Below are 17,767 nucleotides of genomic sequence, written 5' to 3' on the forward strand. Positions count from 1 at the left end.
GAACGAAATTTGATACTAAATTTAACGATGAATAAAAATAAAAGTTATTTTGTTATAAAATAATATTATGCGTGGGTATAACAGTCTTAAAGTATATTATTATGTTTTATACATAGAATGTAAGTTAAATATGTTGGTCATTGGCAACAATTAAACCTACTGTATTATTTTTAGAAAAATAAATTTCTTTAGTAGGAATAATATCGTTAAATATACTTAGTTATGTAGACTGATATTAGATAGACCGTCTTCACTCAGAATCGTTTTTCGTATACAATGATATAATATTATTGAATTCAAATTCAAAATATTCAGTAGGTACAATGATTTAGTCTTAATCTACTGTAGGTACAGGAAAATAAACTTAGAACTTATAATTGAGCTGTTTCTGTATAATAATATGAATATTGGATAATGATGATATTCAGTTATATGATGATGTGTGATGAAATTTAGTACATTATAATTATGTGCAATTATGTGCTTTATTTGTTGCATTATGAATCTTATATATTATTTAAATTGAATGTGTATTAATAGAGAATTAATATGATGTGAAGCGTAAGTTATGTATATACTACATACAAATTATTGTATTATACTATATAAATATATAATGCATATTTAAGCTAGAAATATAATATGCAAGTATTAAATCAATTAATTGTTGTATGAATTTCAAAATAATTAATCGTTTACTGTTTCCATTAATATTGTACAATTGATGATAATTATTATTTTTAATAATAAACTATCTATTTATTTAATGTGATAAGTTATTAATAATAATATTAAATTATATAGTTTACTGCATAAATTCATCGTCTTAGGACAGCATACCTATGTTATCTTTAAGGTCGAAAAAGTATAAGACTTATGAAATGTGTAAATGTCTAATATAATTAACTGTAAAATATATATATTATACATCTGTACTTAAAATATTTTTTTGCACATTTTTAAAATAAAGTTTTATACTCAACTGGTCAAGGGGTAAACAATTTTGATAAAAATTACAAACTGATATATTTTTAATCTTGAAGTATTTTTAATTTTTTTTCTTTAAGTCTGTTTAAAATTATTCATCAAAACCATTACGCATGATTTGTTAAATTAAGTTAGTGTTCAATATTATATTCACCAGCCGCCGCATCACGTCTTTTTTAGAGCAAAAATGTCAAAATAATGAAAAGGGAAAATTTGATAAAACCCATTGGCGCGTGAAGACTGACGAGTTGAAACACACCCAATTCATATTCTGAGTGCAGGACACTTGTCTGAGGGTGAGCGGCCGTTGGCACGCGAGGCAATCCCTTCCAGTCACTTGTTAATTACAGCTTCGAAATCACATTTACATATAATAATAATTTGTGTATTTACACACGCAGAACCTGAGGCAGCCACGGCAAAGTCCGTTTGAGGGATGTCCCGTTTATTATTATTATTGTAGTTATTATGATTATTATCATAATCACTTCAGCATTGATGGAAGGAGGAGGGATTTGTATGGTAGCGAAGTGTCCGTTTGTTATTATACACTAGTGGCTGGTTAGCTTGAATGGACTCAAATGCCCTCCCTATTATTGTTATGTACACAACTCTTCGTTCGAATATTATGAGAAATTGTATTACACAGCTGGCCATTGTGGGTTACCTGGTTACATAGTGTAAATTGGTTTGAAAATGTCATCGAATCGTTTATATAAGCTACAGAAATTATTGTTAAGTCGTATGCAAAGTGCTGTGCCTATACATATGTGAGCATCTGTTTGTCTCATTCAATACAATTTTTTTTTAAATCATAATTTGCTATAACGTTTATCATGCTCTAGGTATTTACTACAAATAATACATTAATTTTTAATAACATGACGCATTACCAGTGTTCAGTAATGTTCCTACTAGTTTGATTTACAACAGTAGGTACCTATTATGCTTACTTTCAAAACTTGATTTTTCATTATTGTTCAAATATTAAATTTAAATTTGATAAGAATTATTATAGAAGACATCAGAATCTGAACATTTTGATTCATTATAGATATTATTGGAAACAGCAGGATCATTTTGTACTAATATATATCGGCTGGATAATTAAACGTGTTTTATTTTATTTTAATACAAAACATCCATGGATATAATCGAAAATTGTCATTGTAAACCTATCTACCAACGTGTCAATAAATGTAATTCTTTCGGGTTTTTATGAAAATTCACGCACATTAACGTAATATGTACATACTAAATACATAAGGTATGTATATAGGTATACAATCCGTAATGAGCGAATGCGATTACTCCAGGAACGATAACTCATATTGCAATATTGTTCTCTTTTTTTGTTCTCGTACAATTATCACGTATTTGATTTATTGTAGTCCCAATATAGGCAGCTGCTATTAGTTATATGACAGAGATTATATTTTTTTTAATCCTATATTACGCATACAAAAAACACACAAATAATGTCATTGTACGCGTTTGTATAATAGATTATATATTTTCAATAAATAGTATTGTATCGTAAAAATCAAAATTAAAAATAATGTGCACTCTCGATCAGGTGCTGTTTTTTTTTTGCGATCGTATAGAAGATATATGGCGGAAATTGATTGGGACATTGTTCCAAAACGTTCAAATAGCTGTGTGCTTGGCAAAAACCGCTTGTAGAATATCTCGTCGAACGAATACGAGACGAACATAAACCGTCATAACGATAAAAAAAAATAAAGGAAAATAAAAATAAAGAATGGTTAAAGTACGTCTATATTTGTTGTATAATACACATACTTACGTACATATAATATTATGTATGTGTATTCGTTATGTTAAGTAAAAAATACTAGAAAAACAAATAAACCTAAACGAATAATTGTACTAGGATGAGATTTGTTCGAACAAAATGCAATTTCTTTCTGGACTTATTATTTTAACCACCTGGTCCTTGTATCTTGTATCTCCTTGTTCTCTAAAATGTTAGTGATAAACTATTTTGTCCAAATTAGATCGTCAAGTTTAGAACACTTAATTTGTTGTAATGTAGTAAAAAAAAAAAAATGGAAATTTCTTTCAAATATTCACTGTATTTTATTTTTTAGGAACTCAATACGACAATACCACACAATAGCACAATAGCAGCGCGGTGTCAAGAACCTATTGGCACATACAAACTTAGCGGACCCCCAGTATTAAATTGTAGCAATGGCATTTGGTCGAGTCCAATACCGAAGTGTCAACCAACAACTCTATTCACTAATTATTCAGGTATTGTTCTTTTTAAACCTAATATCGTTGCCATTATTAGATTATTTCATAAATATTTTTAAACAAGTTCAATATAAATTAATTTATCATAAAAAATTAATTATTTTTAGTTTAACATAAAGTTAAATTAACATACTATTAATGTGTAGTTAGTTTTATTGCTTTAAGATAAAAATATACATGATACAATTATCATTTAAAAACAAATTTGAAGTTACTTGTTGTTATGATACAAATACCTACAGTTATTTTAAATGCTAGAAAGTTGAACATAAAAATTAAATAATTTATTTTCATTCCTAATAAAATATAATCCAACATTAAGGGCATCAATATTTTGGGAGCTTATTTAAAATTTAAAATTTAGATGTTGCAACTTGTCATATATGTATACTATAGATATTATAGTATAGTATATACAACGTAGGTGACTTACTGGTCAACGCTATCGGGTCAATATGTTTATAATTTATATTAATTTTTTAACTGATATATGAATGAAAAACTTATTAAAATTATATTTACTTTTTATCAATATATTTTCGTACATGAAATATTTGCGAAAATTACACTTAGTGAAAAGGAAATTATTTAACATTTTGATAGTTATATAATTATAACTAACAATGTATTAGGTGAATAAATTATGATATAAATTAGGGAGGAGTTGAATTATACTTTCTCTCATACAATTTATTTTGTATTTTAAAAAAACTAGTCGTAACGTCTAAAATGATCAATCATTTTAAGTTAAAATATAACTTTCTAGCTGCATCAAAACTAAAACACACATTGTGTTTTATATATGTGAGTAAAATTATCACGTATGAGGTCATCCTTTTTTAACCCTTTATTTTAATCATTTAAAGTACATTTTTAAAATGGAAAATGTTTTATAATTTCATCATCTAAATTAAATCCAACAGGCTTACATTAAAATTTAAAATTCCTTCATTTCATAAATAATTCAATTTATAAATCAGAGCTTCGGTACCTACCCAACTAAGGTTTTTATGCAAGAATATATTTTAAAATTTAAATATAGTACGTTATATTTTAAATAATATATCTTTTATAACAAATTGGAAAGAATATAACATAATTTTTTTTCAATTGTGGTCCTATATCCATGCATTTACAAATTAAAAGTGTACATTTCTGATTTCTTATAAATGCTCTGAAACTGTAGTTACCTATATTGCACTGTGCATTAAAGAAAAACAGTTTTCAAAAATAATAATTATTATATAATAAATAATAATATATTAGTAATAATTATTAGAATTACCAAAGGATGTTAATATTGGATTCAAGTTAGCCATTAATGTCAATGTGTTTGTACCTAATATTTAAAACATTTAAAAAATGTTTTATATATTTGAAAAAATACGTCTAAGAGTATTATTGTGCAAAAATGTAGAAAATGTTTTAAAATAAACAGTATTTTTTATTCATTATTCATTATTCCAAAATACAATGAAATTGAATTAAATTTCCGTTGAAACAAAAGTCATCTTTGTAATGGCAATATATCGAAAATAGTCAATATAATGAATAAATTTACAAATCTTTTTGTTTGATTATTTATAATATTACGTTTTATAATTATAAATAGGTAGTAATAAATAAACATTTATGATTTAAAATTAGTAAATAAAGGTAAAGAACTAATATGATATTGAATATAAATTCATATATTTACATTTTATATATTTAAAAAAAACGTAATTTTTTTAAATACCTAAAAACAGTAAATATACAACATTTAATCATTGAACTGTAGACACAATGTACACAGGGATAAGACTTAATATTTAATAATATTATAAATAAATTGTTTAAAAAATTGAGTTAGATACTGAATTATTCGCTATGCTAGTAAATTATCTAAAAAAGTACTCTATAGCCTATGTATATATAAAGGTACCTTTACTTGTTTGGACTTTTTTTTAAAATGTTTTTAAATATTTTTTAATATACCTAGTGCATAATATATATTATGTCTTCATAACACAAATGAATTTGTATAAATGTTATATTTTTATTTCCTCAGTTCAAAATCCCTTTCCTCTCACCTGTATAATATTCTTAGTAATTAGTCTTTCTAATCCCTGGCCTTTTCATATTCAAAGAAAACAAGAGTTGTTTTCTTTTGTGTCATAATTATTCGCACTTTTCTTTGATGCCCTAGAACATTAAAACTGTTTTCACAGTGTATAACCTATTACATTACAACTATGTAAGCCACTATTAATTTTAAGGACTTTTTTTTATAATATATAAAATAATATATATAAGTAAAAAAAAAATAGGTATGTTCACGAAAGCAGAACATACCTGTACCAGCTTTACCCAAATAGTAATATTATATTACTAATACTTTATAATAGAAAAATAAAATAATAATAATAAAAGTTAATAATAATTATATGCATCTTTGTAGCAAATTATATTAATCATAATAAATAAACTACCTATGCCTATTGCCTAGTAAGATTACTAAGACTTAAGTTACTTAATATCTGATAAATATATTATGTTCGGAAAATTTTTTTATTTAATTATTAAATTTGATTTCTCAAATTAAACAAATGTCTAACTAAATAGAATTTGCATTTACTTTACGATATTTTTTTTTGTATATATACATAGAAAGAGTTATATTTTATAATCTTACGGAAATAATTAAGTCTACATTTATTAACTTAACTGAAAATCTTGCCAATGAGTTTTCATGCAGATAGGGAGCGCCGTTGACACATAATATTATAAATAATTTTATCGACGTTTAATCAGATGACTTAGTGTATCTAAAAGGTCTAAACATTAAAGGATATTGACTGTATATCACTTCCAAAAGGCCGTACACCATCTTACCACCTGTCTATTTTTAAAATTCTATCTTTTCTCAATGTAATCAATTAAATTAAACAGTTTTACATTTATTTTATTTTATTTTTTGGTTTAATGATGATTTAAGTCATCAACAAAATGAGTAAATTCCAATAAATTAAACAAGGTAGGTAGGTATCTTAAACTTAAACATTATTAACTAACTTTTTTACTTTGGCTGATACCTAGCGTTTATATAAAAAATAAGTCGGATAATATTACTGAACTGTAACCGCTAATATATTATATTGTATTAAAATAATTACAATAGAAAAAAGGTGGGTAAGTGGATGTCGCTCTGCTGTATAGTAGGTTACAAGTGGGTCACTGTATAATGGATGGTATTAAATTTGAATTCAATGATAGAATATCATTGTATAAGAAAAACGATTCTGAGCGGAGACTGAATCTAGGTATAAGATATATTATACTTGTATCTAAGGTATTAAAAAAAAAATTGACCTATAATAGGTACCTATAATAAATTCCAAATTAATCATATCACAATACCCATTAGGTACTTATAACGCGTTATACATCAGCAACAAACCGTGATACTATCATAATAGTACTCCTTAGAAGTGTCAAGTATACCCACGACTAATATTATACAATCACAACAAAATAACTAAAATAGTTATTCTAGGTTTTTAACATGTAATTTCGTCCAAATTTGAACTTAAAATGACTATAAAAATAAACTGTGCTTATGTATTTTTTAGATTTTTTGGTAACAGAATTAATTACTTACGTGGAATCTTGTCCTAAATTTTCAACTCTTAGATACAAAAGTTGAACATTTTATAAATTTTTAACTACAAAATAATTATTTAATTTTACATTTGATAAATTTGTCGAAATTCTATCTTTAAATGCTTATAAAAAAAATTGTGCCTATGTATTATTAATATTTTTCAACTGCTATTGTAACAATATATCAGGAGCCTTGTATTAAATTTTTACACTTTTTGGCCCAACAGATAAAACTTTATTGGTATTCATAGAAAAAAAAACTAAAAAAAACTGAAAGCTGACCATGTCCGTAAAGAGCTCAAAAAAAGTGAAATTATTTTCAAAATTTTATAGTATATAGAAAATGCTAATATGAACATTCAGTGAAATTTTCAAGTATCTACAGTCATTCTTATTTTAATTACAACAAAATAAGAAAATTGTCACATGAGAAATCGAGCGAATATCAAATGTTGTAAAAATATGAATTTCAAACGATTATAAAAATTTAATTTGACTTTCTTGTAGACATTTTAAAATCTTAGATTTAAAAAGAAAAATTTTTACGAATTCTTAACACAAAATAATTTGCTAATATTCGTGATTTTTACATATTTTATCAATTTTTGAACTTTAAATGCTTATAAAAAAAATTGTGCCTATGTATTTTTAATATTTTTAAACTGCTATTATAATAATATATCAGGAGCCATGTACTAAATTTTCAAATATTTTTAATCAAAAAATAAAGTTTTATTGACATTCATAGAAAAAAAACTAATAATATTGGAAACTGAAAATGTCCCTAAATAGTTCAAAACAAATCAAAATATTTTTAAAATTTTATCATGTTTAGAAAATGGAAATATAAACAACCAGTGGAAATTTCATGTATGTACGGTCATTTGTTTTAATGTTACAACAAAAACCAAAATCAATTTTCTCAAAATAGATATTGTGTAAAAATTCCCGTTTTTCCTTAATTTTTCTTTTGTTTTTCACGGCGCTTTTGAAAACTATTAGAAATTTTAAATTTTGACCTCCCGAATACACCAACTAGATTTACTTTCCCATCAAACAAGATACTGTTGAAGAAAATCGAAGCAATTTTACTGCCCCAAACCGTGATGAAAGACACAAAAATAAAAAAATAAAAATAAAAAAACACACATCATTGTAAAATCAATACATTCATCGTTCCACTCAGAATCTAAAATGTAAATAAATTTATATGAATTACATATCTATTATTAATTGTCCACTAATATTATATCACGTCTTGGTACTATTATTTTCCCACTTCAACCAATCATTCAAATATGTGGATAAATTATTGTAGCAATACATATTGTTCGAAGCGTTCAAATACAATTGTTTGGTTTGTAGGTATATAGATTTTAAAATATAAACAAAAATTTGAAATCGAATATTAGAGCAGTACCAGTTGTTTGTTTGTCTGGTTTTGACAACGGTCCCAAGATACTTAACGAATCTTTCGTTATCTTTTTTTTCGCTTCCGTAAAATGTCAGAAACACCCTAAGTACTTGAGTTAAGTGATTCATTTTAACCTACATGTGTGACCTGAACATACTCGAGCATCTGAAACCAATGGTGTTTAATACCATTGATTATAAAATAGGTCATAATAGGTAATAACATAATGTTTTAATTTGTGTTTACATAGAAAACTCGCCTCCAACAATTTTGGTACGGGTTCCATCAGGATCAGCAGCTGTCGACCAAAATGGTGGACTAGTCGTTTTCCCTGGATCAATATTACACTTAGAATGTCTTTATTTGAGACGACATGGCGATCCGGAATGGACATGGACATCCGAGGCGGAAACTTATCTTACCGGTAAGGTTTTAATAGATTACGTGCTATGTCAAAAACATTTTGAATTTGAATAAATCTCAACTTGTTTTAACATGCAAAGTGAAGTGATTTCATTCATTATACAAATTTAGACTATTTTAAAAGTTCCCATATATTTCTATAATCTTATAATATATTATAAATACGTACTATCAATCAGTCTGTCTCAACTCACAAGTACTCAAATACCTATAATACCGGAAAATGTATACCTATTATGTTTCCTAGAAATGTCTCAAGTACTCGTAATATAATAACGTTATCGACCACTGTTAAAAAATAAAAATATATAAATTACAAGTCAATAAAAAATGAAACAAAAATATTATTACAATTTAAAGCAAAAATTTCAATATATATAATGCTTCATGACTCAAAAACTATGGGTACCTTTTTTAGTATTCCATCTTGCATAAGCCACGGATCTTATATTATCAAAACATCAAACATTTAGATCTTAATTCTATTAAGAGTTGCACAATAGTTAATAATTATTAATCATTCTAATTTACTTGGCGACAAAGTAAGAATTCAACAGGAAGAATGAGGGATTGCTCAATAGGCATTGAGTATTATTATGTATTTTTTGCATCGAGAAAAATTATTGTAAGCCCCACAACTCGATTTTTAACAATATTTCATTTATACGTTTAATAATAGTTTTTAATTATATTATGTAAATGATCACAAATTAAATCCAATAATGGTAATAATATTAATTAAATTAAAAAGAAGAGAAAAGTCACCCAATTTATGCACAAGTACCTACCTATAACCAGTAAAGTCGGGAGATAGACTAGTAGTCAGTGGAGTATGGACGGTCGACGTAAAAAAGTTGTCGACAGCTTTCTCATAAATAAATCTTTTCACGTGTACGGATGAGACTGATAATACTACCGGACGGACGTGACACATGTCATTTTGGTTATGTATAGTGCATCTGAAAAAAATTAATATTTTATTATCTTATGCTTTAACTTTTAAGGAAATATTACATAGTTCTTATAAAATGTAAAATGAAAATCTAATCAATATTTAGGTTTGCGCTTATATGAAATCAGTTCGGTTATTGAATTTGCTTGTATACAACGTTGATATTTTGATACCTATACATCTTATATAAATAATAAAAACACACAGATAACGTTTTCTTTGATTTACATCCGCATCAGGTTAATATAATGATGCTGGAAACTTCTAATTTTCTATGGCAATTTAATTTACAAGTTTAATTTATAAAATGTACTAATTTATTTCAATTATATGAGAAATAATTTTATTTTGTTCAGCAAATTAAAACAGTTTAAAAAAAAATATTACAAACATTAAATAAATTTCTTAAAGATTGATTATTTTTAATTAAAAACTGTTCATATTGAAATTGTCTTTAATATGTCAACGTATCTTCTAATTAAATACTAAATAAATAAAATTACAATTTTATACTTAACCAATATAGTCTATGCCCTAGGGATTTGCTTTGTGCTTTGGAAAATTGATCAACGACTTTTAAGAGATTAGAGTGACTAATTTTCTGCTATCTTAATTGATGCCACAACACTAATCTCCTCTTTGAAGCTCTATCGAGTGTGTTTTGGGTTTAACTATCTTGTATCATCCGAAATTCTCGTAGAAAAGATTTATAAGGTCAAAAATTAATAAGGGTCTGAAACCTACTAAGGATTTTCGGATTCAAAAGTTTCTGAATACAGGATTACGATAATCTCTACTGACGATTTTGTCCTTGGTATCTCAAACAACACATATACATTATAGTTTTATAATTATATAATTATTCGTTGGAACATATTTCAAGATAATATATGGGTATCAATAATTTATTTGGTATCAAAGTTTTATTTAATTAATTTATATTTTACCCATTGGCAAAATATTTTTCTCATAATTATTAGGGTAAATATTGTACAGATATTTATAGAACTTGATTGTTTAATAATATATTTTATAATATGTAATATAAATCCAATACATATGTAGGTTACAAAGAAAACGTAATAGATAAAACAAAATAATAAAATAAAATTCAGTTGTTTTATTTTATGTTATGAATTTAACACATTACGTAGGTAATTATAAATATTTAAATAAATTTATCTAATAAGTGTTTTATATATTTTAAATGAAAACGTTTAGTATTTTATTACCGAAACGATTAACTAAAATAAATAAAAAACATATGTTTTATGAAACACTAGAAAATAGACCCAATGGTTGTACAAATGCTGGGATGAAAAAAGAACATTCTTGAATCTTAAACTTGGCGTCAAGTATGATATCCAAGTTAGTTTTATAGATATTGTCACTTAATAGTTGATAAAATGATTAACATTTTTTTTTCTCAAGAACTATAATTTATTGTAGGACGGGCATTATTTTGTTTCTTATCGTAGAACAATATACTAAAAACTACATGTTCTGTATGCACACATATGAAACATACAATGCAAAGTACAAATTATATTTTTTTTTCTCTTCTATCTAGACCAAAAAAACAAAATTTCGCAAAATTGTAATTAGTATATTATTGGATTCATAACGATCAATGTATTTATTTCAGAGTGTGACCCGATACACGAGTTAAATCTAATAAAATGTTATAAATAGTCCAAAATTCAGTTGTATACTACGATAATTTTTAATATTAATTGAACAGAGAACGATCAACATATTATATACATGGAGCGTACATGTTAACGTTGATGGTTTTTATATAATTGAATGGCTATTATTCTCGGGATCTCGGTATATTTACGGCATCATTGAGGCGCCGCCGAACTTTTACATACACACGCCAATACAATAGCTAAAATATATAATAATGTGCGTATGGGGTATCAGATGACTACTAAATGGAACTCGTAAAACTGTCCCAGGGCACAACATTCCAGCAGTGTCGAATGGCTTAAAGCTGTTTGAAAACGATACGGTTGTGTTGGATGCCGTTGTGAAAGGGTTTGTAATAATAGCTCTCCAAACAGCCAATATAATAACATAACGGGTGTCCGGGCAATATAATATAAAATTTTGGATTGTATTTGTTTGAATCGGACTCTGGTGCGGTTGAATCATTATGTGATCGTAATGAGATAATCGTACGCATGTTATACTTATAGGCTTTACGCGAACGGTGTAGTATACCTATCGATCATTTACGGTCGGTTTCACCACAAACCATACATAGAGAACATAATGGTTTTTTTTATTTAAATATAATATTTTAATGTTGTGGATTTTTAGCTTTCCGCTTTTCTACAATATAATAAAACACTAGACTTTCCATCAGGCGTACAGATTGATTTATTGTTATTGTCGCAGTTGTCGTCTCGTTAAACTTGATTAATTATCGTTGAATATTTATATATAACAGCTTCGATGTGGACAAAATATATGCCGGGTAGATCACATCAACGAGGGCTGTAATTAAGGTCACCGCATTATTTAATTCATTCTTGAATAGCAACAAAAATGCATCAGATATCAAATTTAAAATATGTTCTAATTGTATTATTACTTAAAATAGTCAACGCTTGTTTATATTTTCAACTTAATGTACAATATAACTATATAATCACAATTTATTATTAACCAGATTGTGTTAAGATAATTTTTAAATAATAGTTGCATGTATTTAGTTAAAAGTTTTAACTTATTCATAAATTAAATATTATATTCAATAATTTACTAAGTAACTAATATTTTCAAAGACATAAATAAATAGTTAATAATTATATAATATGAACTGAAATTAATATACTTATTTAGTTTTAACATGTTAGGGTTTTGATATTGAACGATTAAATGTATTATACTAATCTATACCAATGACCTATCATATTATCCAAGTATGACTAATGAAATTATTTCAAAATTTAAGTTTTTAATAGGAAAACACTGTATTTGTTTGTTTCTTTTAGAAACATTAATTTAGTGTACTTAGTTAATACATGTTACATGATTTAGAATAAATTAAAAAATATTAAGACTTAGGTAAAATGATTAGCGCCTCTAAATAATATTCGACTACAATTCAATGTTAACAATTTGCAGTTAAATGATAAAAATGAAAATTGCATAAAGGAATTTTGTTTTTAACCAAATACAAAAGCAAAACATAATGGCAGAGTACTAAAATATATAAATGACAGTGTGTTTTTTTTTAAGATGATTTAGATGAACACAGGGTCAAAATATGTGTAATGGTTGAAGTGGAGAAAGGTATACCGAGAGTTAAAATGATGAGGGGTTCTCCTGGGATTAAATGCAACGTTTTACTAGATGGCGGTTACTACGTAGTTAGACCGTTATAATGTACGTGTTAAAGTATTAAACAGCGAACAAGAGAAAAAAAACAAAAGAAAAAGTTGTTAATAATCGAAGCAATAATGCAGAGACGGATGTTTGATATAAGTATATATAATATTACGTTTTACGAATGGTTGCTAAGAAATCAATTTCCTTTCTAGAGAATTCGTGTATTATTACAAATACTATTAAGTCTATATTTTACGTCGCTAATTTAGTAATTTAACATTTGTATCATTTTGAGGACCAAAGTTATTTTTTTAAACAACTTTTCACATTAAAAGTTATTTAAAACGATTTTAATGTCAATTTAAAACATAAATTATTTACATGCATTTTATTTTTATATTTATCATTTATCAATAATAACACGTGCATGCTGATATTATATCAATAGTTTTAAAATAGGAACTAATACGCAAGTTATATTTTGTTCTAATATATTAAAACCGATTGTTGTACATTATATTGCAGTTATTTGTTGCATATTATATTTCATGTTTCATTAATTTTATTTGAATAAAATTAATAAAATATTTCGTAAGTATAATGATAAAGTGCTATAATGTTACCAGTATATTAACGAAAGATTATTATACATATCTACCGAATATGATGGAATAAATTATCATTTAATTATTGTAATAATGAATTGTGTAATACGTGTGCGTTGATAATATCAAGTAAAAATATATAGGTATAATTCTATATTAATTGTACTTACCCAATTGTTCAAATAATTGAAAATTACTATACATTTTAATAGAATATGGTCATATATATGATAGACTTTAAGTTATTATATTTTTATACTATTGCAAGTACATAATATATAATTTTATATTTTAATTATATAATATTTTATTCCAATCTTTATATTTTTCAACCATTTGAAAATTATTTATTTTATTACATTTATTTATACAATTAATATCAATATGACAATGTAATATCAATTTGGACACAAAAACAATAAGCGCCATTAATTGATCTTCCCATTTTTCATTTTCCTAAACAATACATTTCATAAACCATATAAAAATAGGGCATTTCGTTTGTACATGCGTACCTATATCCTGAAATTTTAATTGTATTATTTTTGGAACCACTACATCACGCCATCGTCACCCCACACATTTAATACTTTCATAAATTTGTTACAATTATACTCAAAAATTGTTTATATCGAGATTATAATATAAAACATGGTGTTAGAATATTATAGTGATGCGTTATATTTTATGTTCTAGATATGTATGAAACAAGGTAGGTATTTGTGGAACGGAATAATGAGAAAATAAATAAATATATTTTATACGAGTAAGTGTGAAAACGACAGAAAAAAATTGCCGAAATGTTTTTGGATAAGGCTAGATGATTTACTAGAAAACCGGGGTAGCTTAAACTAAGGGCAAACATTTTTCATTTCATTCGCTTCTAAACTTCTGTACTTACACGTTAGTCAGCCACAGTCGTTCACTATCCTAAATCATTAGTCACCTCACGACAGCTGTCTTCACGATCAATTTGATGGTTAGTCAATGATTCACTGATTCTACGTGAATTTTATACATTAAATATCACGATGATATCATCGATGTTAATCTTATTTAATAAAATATAATTAAATATAATAATATGCAACGGTTATATTCACTAGTCATCTTAATATTCGTCCAGTAATTTTAACCATAAGTACTAAATATTGTTATTTTATAATAAATAGTTTCATCAACTTACAATTAGTTATTTAATCAAACCGTTACTCTAATAGAATAAATTCGAAATAGTAAGTTGTTATTATATTTTGATTTTAATTTTGACATTAAATTAAATTTTAACTATGAAATGTAACAGTGTTTAACGGGAGTAGGCTGATTCTCGCCTAGTTCAGTCACCCTGTTATATGATATTTTGTGGCACCATATAGGTTTTTTCTATGCTAAAAGGGTGGTAATATTTTTCTATAGACAAGTCAATACATTTGACATAGATTTGGGGATATTAATATTAGACAATAATTAGCTAGTATTGTCCCACTCTCAGCTATGATCATATTATTAATAATAGGTAGTAAAAATACTTGGTTTGTCACAATACTATTTTAATTGATACATTTCTGTATCTAAAAGTTACTGTAGTTATTTTTTTTTTTATAGTTATAGCAAGTAATAGCAATTTTTAAATATTGCGATTTAAAAATTAAAAAAAAAAAAAATTGGGGAAAGTAGGATAAACTACTCTGCCACTGAGTATAAGTGTTGAGTGTACCTCATTATTGAGAAAGTCACTGTAATTGATGTGATAAATTTGAATTCAATGATAAATCATTGCATACGAAAAACGATTCTGATCGTAGACGGTCTGTCAGCGTATATTATTAAGTATATTTTATGATATTAGTTACACCGAAAAATAAAACAATCAATTTTGTAGTGCACTTTTGCGTACAAATTACCATTTTTGTTTTTTCCTGTTATATTGAAATGTACTTTTGACTCCCCAAAAGTACCAACTAGATTAAATTTTCTATTTCTAAAAACCATCCCTAAAGTTGAAATTAAATCATTTTTAATGCCCCAAAAGGTAACGACAGACTGAAAATACACACGCATCACTATGAAATCAATACACTCATCACTTCGCTCAGAATCTAAAATAATTCTGTAATAATTGGACTTTTCATCTGTACTACTTCATCAGCACATCCTCATTAAAATTAATAGATCTGATGCACAACTGAAACTTATATAATTCAATTGATGTTTTTATACCTATTAACTCCACTTGAATGTTGAAAATATATACATAATGTCTGGTGAACCTTCCCTACACATATGTATAATTAACATAAGTCTATCATACATCACACACTTTCAGCATTATAAATTTAACTTGAGTAACATATTATAAATTAAAATAAATACAAAACCTGCGTGTGAGACTAGGTCGTCGATATAGACACCGATGTAAGTTCTTTAAAAAAAATCATACTATTTAACAAACTTATACATATATTGTTTACAAAAAGTAAATACATTAAGTAAATAACTATACTGAAATATACACAACGCATATAAATCTGAAGTGAAAGTCAACAAAGCGATCACCTCAAAAAATACGACGTAAATTTAAAAAAAAAATGTGATAATCTCTCCAGATAAAAAAAAGCCATCGCCAAGTTCTACCTCTCTATAATTTATTTCAAACGTAGAAAACCAATTTTTGTTCAATTCTTAATGATTTGTTCAGCACATTCAATCTAAAAATTCAAAAAATTATTTCAAACTTGGAGACATGTTCATAAGAAAAATAAATAAATCAATGAATTTATTGAATAAAAAAAACCTGTTTTACAAATTATTATACAAGGTAATGAAAAAAAATCAGATGTAGCTTCAAAAGAAATTCTAAAAACATATAGGTACAGAAAAAATAAACAAGCAAACAAACGCTGTCATAAAAAAACCAACAAATAAATAATACGTGCCTTCTAGAAGGGGACATATTGTTGTAAAAACAAGACCAACAACTAAGCAATATTCATAGAACTAGGTTATTTACAAGTAAATGATCGATTTATAACAACATAAAATATGAGGCTGTAATAAATAAATTGAAAATGGCCATACTAAACTAACACATGGCTACTTGATGTCCAAAAAAGAACCTTCTTTAGATTTAACATGCTGAACACAGCAAACGAAAAACACACATATTAATCGAGTGTCGGTAAAATGAGGAACAAAGAGGAGAGAACAATATACTATATACTTGACTAACTGCATAATATATATGTAGGTACAGGGAAGGAAGCACAAGAAAAAATAATATTATTTTAATTAAAATTGTAAACGTAGTGCTAATAAACTCTATAACTGAAGCTAAAGGAATAAATAAAAAAATTAATATTTATAATATGTATATATTATTTTGGATACTTTGCTAAATGTAATTTAATAATATAATGAATTAAAAATGCGCCAACTAACAATGCATAACGTAATCATTCAAAACATGTTAATATTAATCAAAATACATAACATTATAGGGTTGCTATCTATACGTCATGCTTCTTCAATGGAATAGTTGGTAGATACATATTATATTGTACATGTTAAACTTAGATATAACGCAAATTATAACCAAAGAAAAAATTGCCCAACCCCCTTGGGCCAGCTCATATCAAATTAATACAGACTCAGCTGTCTTTACAAACAACAAACCTCTCCTCATATTTTCAAAAGTTTCTTTAAAAGCATTATAAGTAACTACAATGACTTCCAGGAAGTATACACTGACGGATCTAAAACTCAAGAAGGTGTAGGTTTCTCAATAATATTCCCAAATAAAATTATTTTACACAAACTACCTCCTTATTGCTCCATATTCACAGCTGAAGCTTTAGCCATCCTCATGGCCATTGAGGCAATATTACAAGAAGATCATTCGAATTTCATCATTCTCAGCGATTCATTAAGCACGATAAGAAGCCTGCAGAACCTTTTCAATCCCAGTGATATTGCATCCAAGATTCTGAACAACCTCACCATAGCGACTGGGTCTAGGTAAAAACATAGTCATCATGTGGATACCTGGACACTCGGGAATAATATGCAACGAAGTAGCCGACGAACACGCCTCAACAGCCATCAACAACAAAGATACCGTCTTAATTA

At 26.3% G+C, this 17,767-nt stretch overlaps 1 protein-coding gene across 2 annotated transcripts in view; it reads left to right on the forward strand.

Moving 5' to 3' along the window:
• LOC100571236 (locomotion-related protein Hikaru genki) overlaps nucleotides 1–17,767 on the forward strand; it is a 141,036-nt gene that overhangs the window by 49,674 nt on the left and 73,595 nt on the right. For both annotated transcript variants that reach the window (XM_016805155.2, XM_003245120.4), the window contains exons 4-5: nucleotides 3,099–3,264; nucleotides 8,574–8,747. In XM_016805155.2, coding sequence (XP_016660644.1) covers nucleotides 3,099–3,264; nucleotides 8,574–8,747 — 340 coding nt within the window. The remainder of the gene's footprint in view (nucleotides 1–3,098; nucleotides 3,265–8,573; nucleotides 8,748–17,767) is intronic.

This window comes from Acyrthosiphon pisum, chromosome A2 (genome assembly GCF_005508785.2).
Source record: "Acyrthosiphon pisum isolate AL4f chromosome A2, pea_aphid_22Mar2018_4r6ur, whole genome shotgun sequence".
Lineage (NCBI taxonomy): Eukaryota > Metazoa > Arthropoda > Insecta > Hemiptera > Aphididae > Acyrthosiphon > Acyrthosiphon pisum.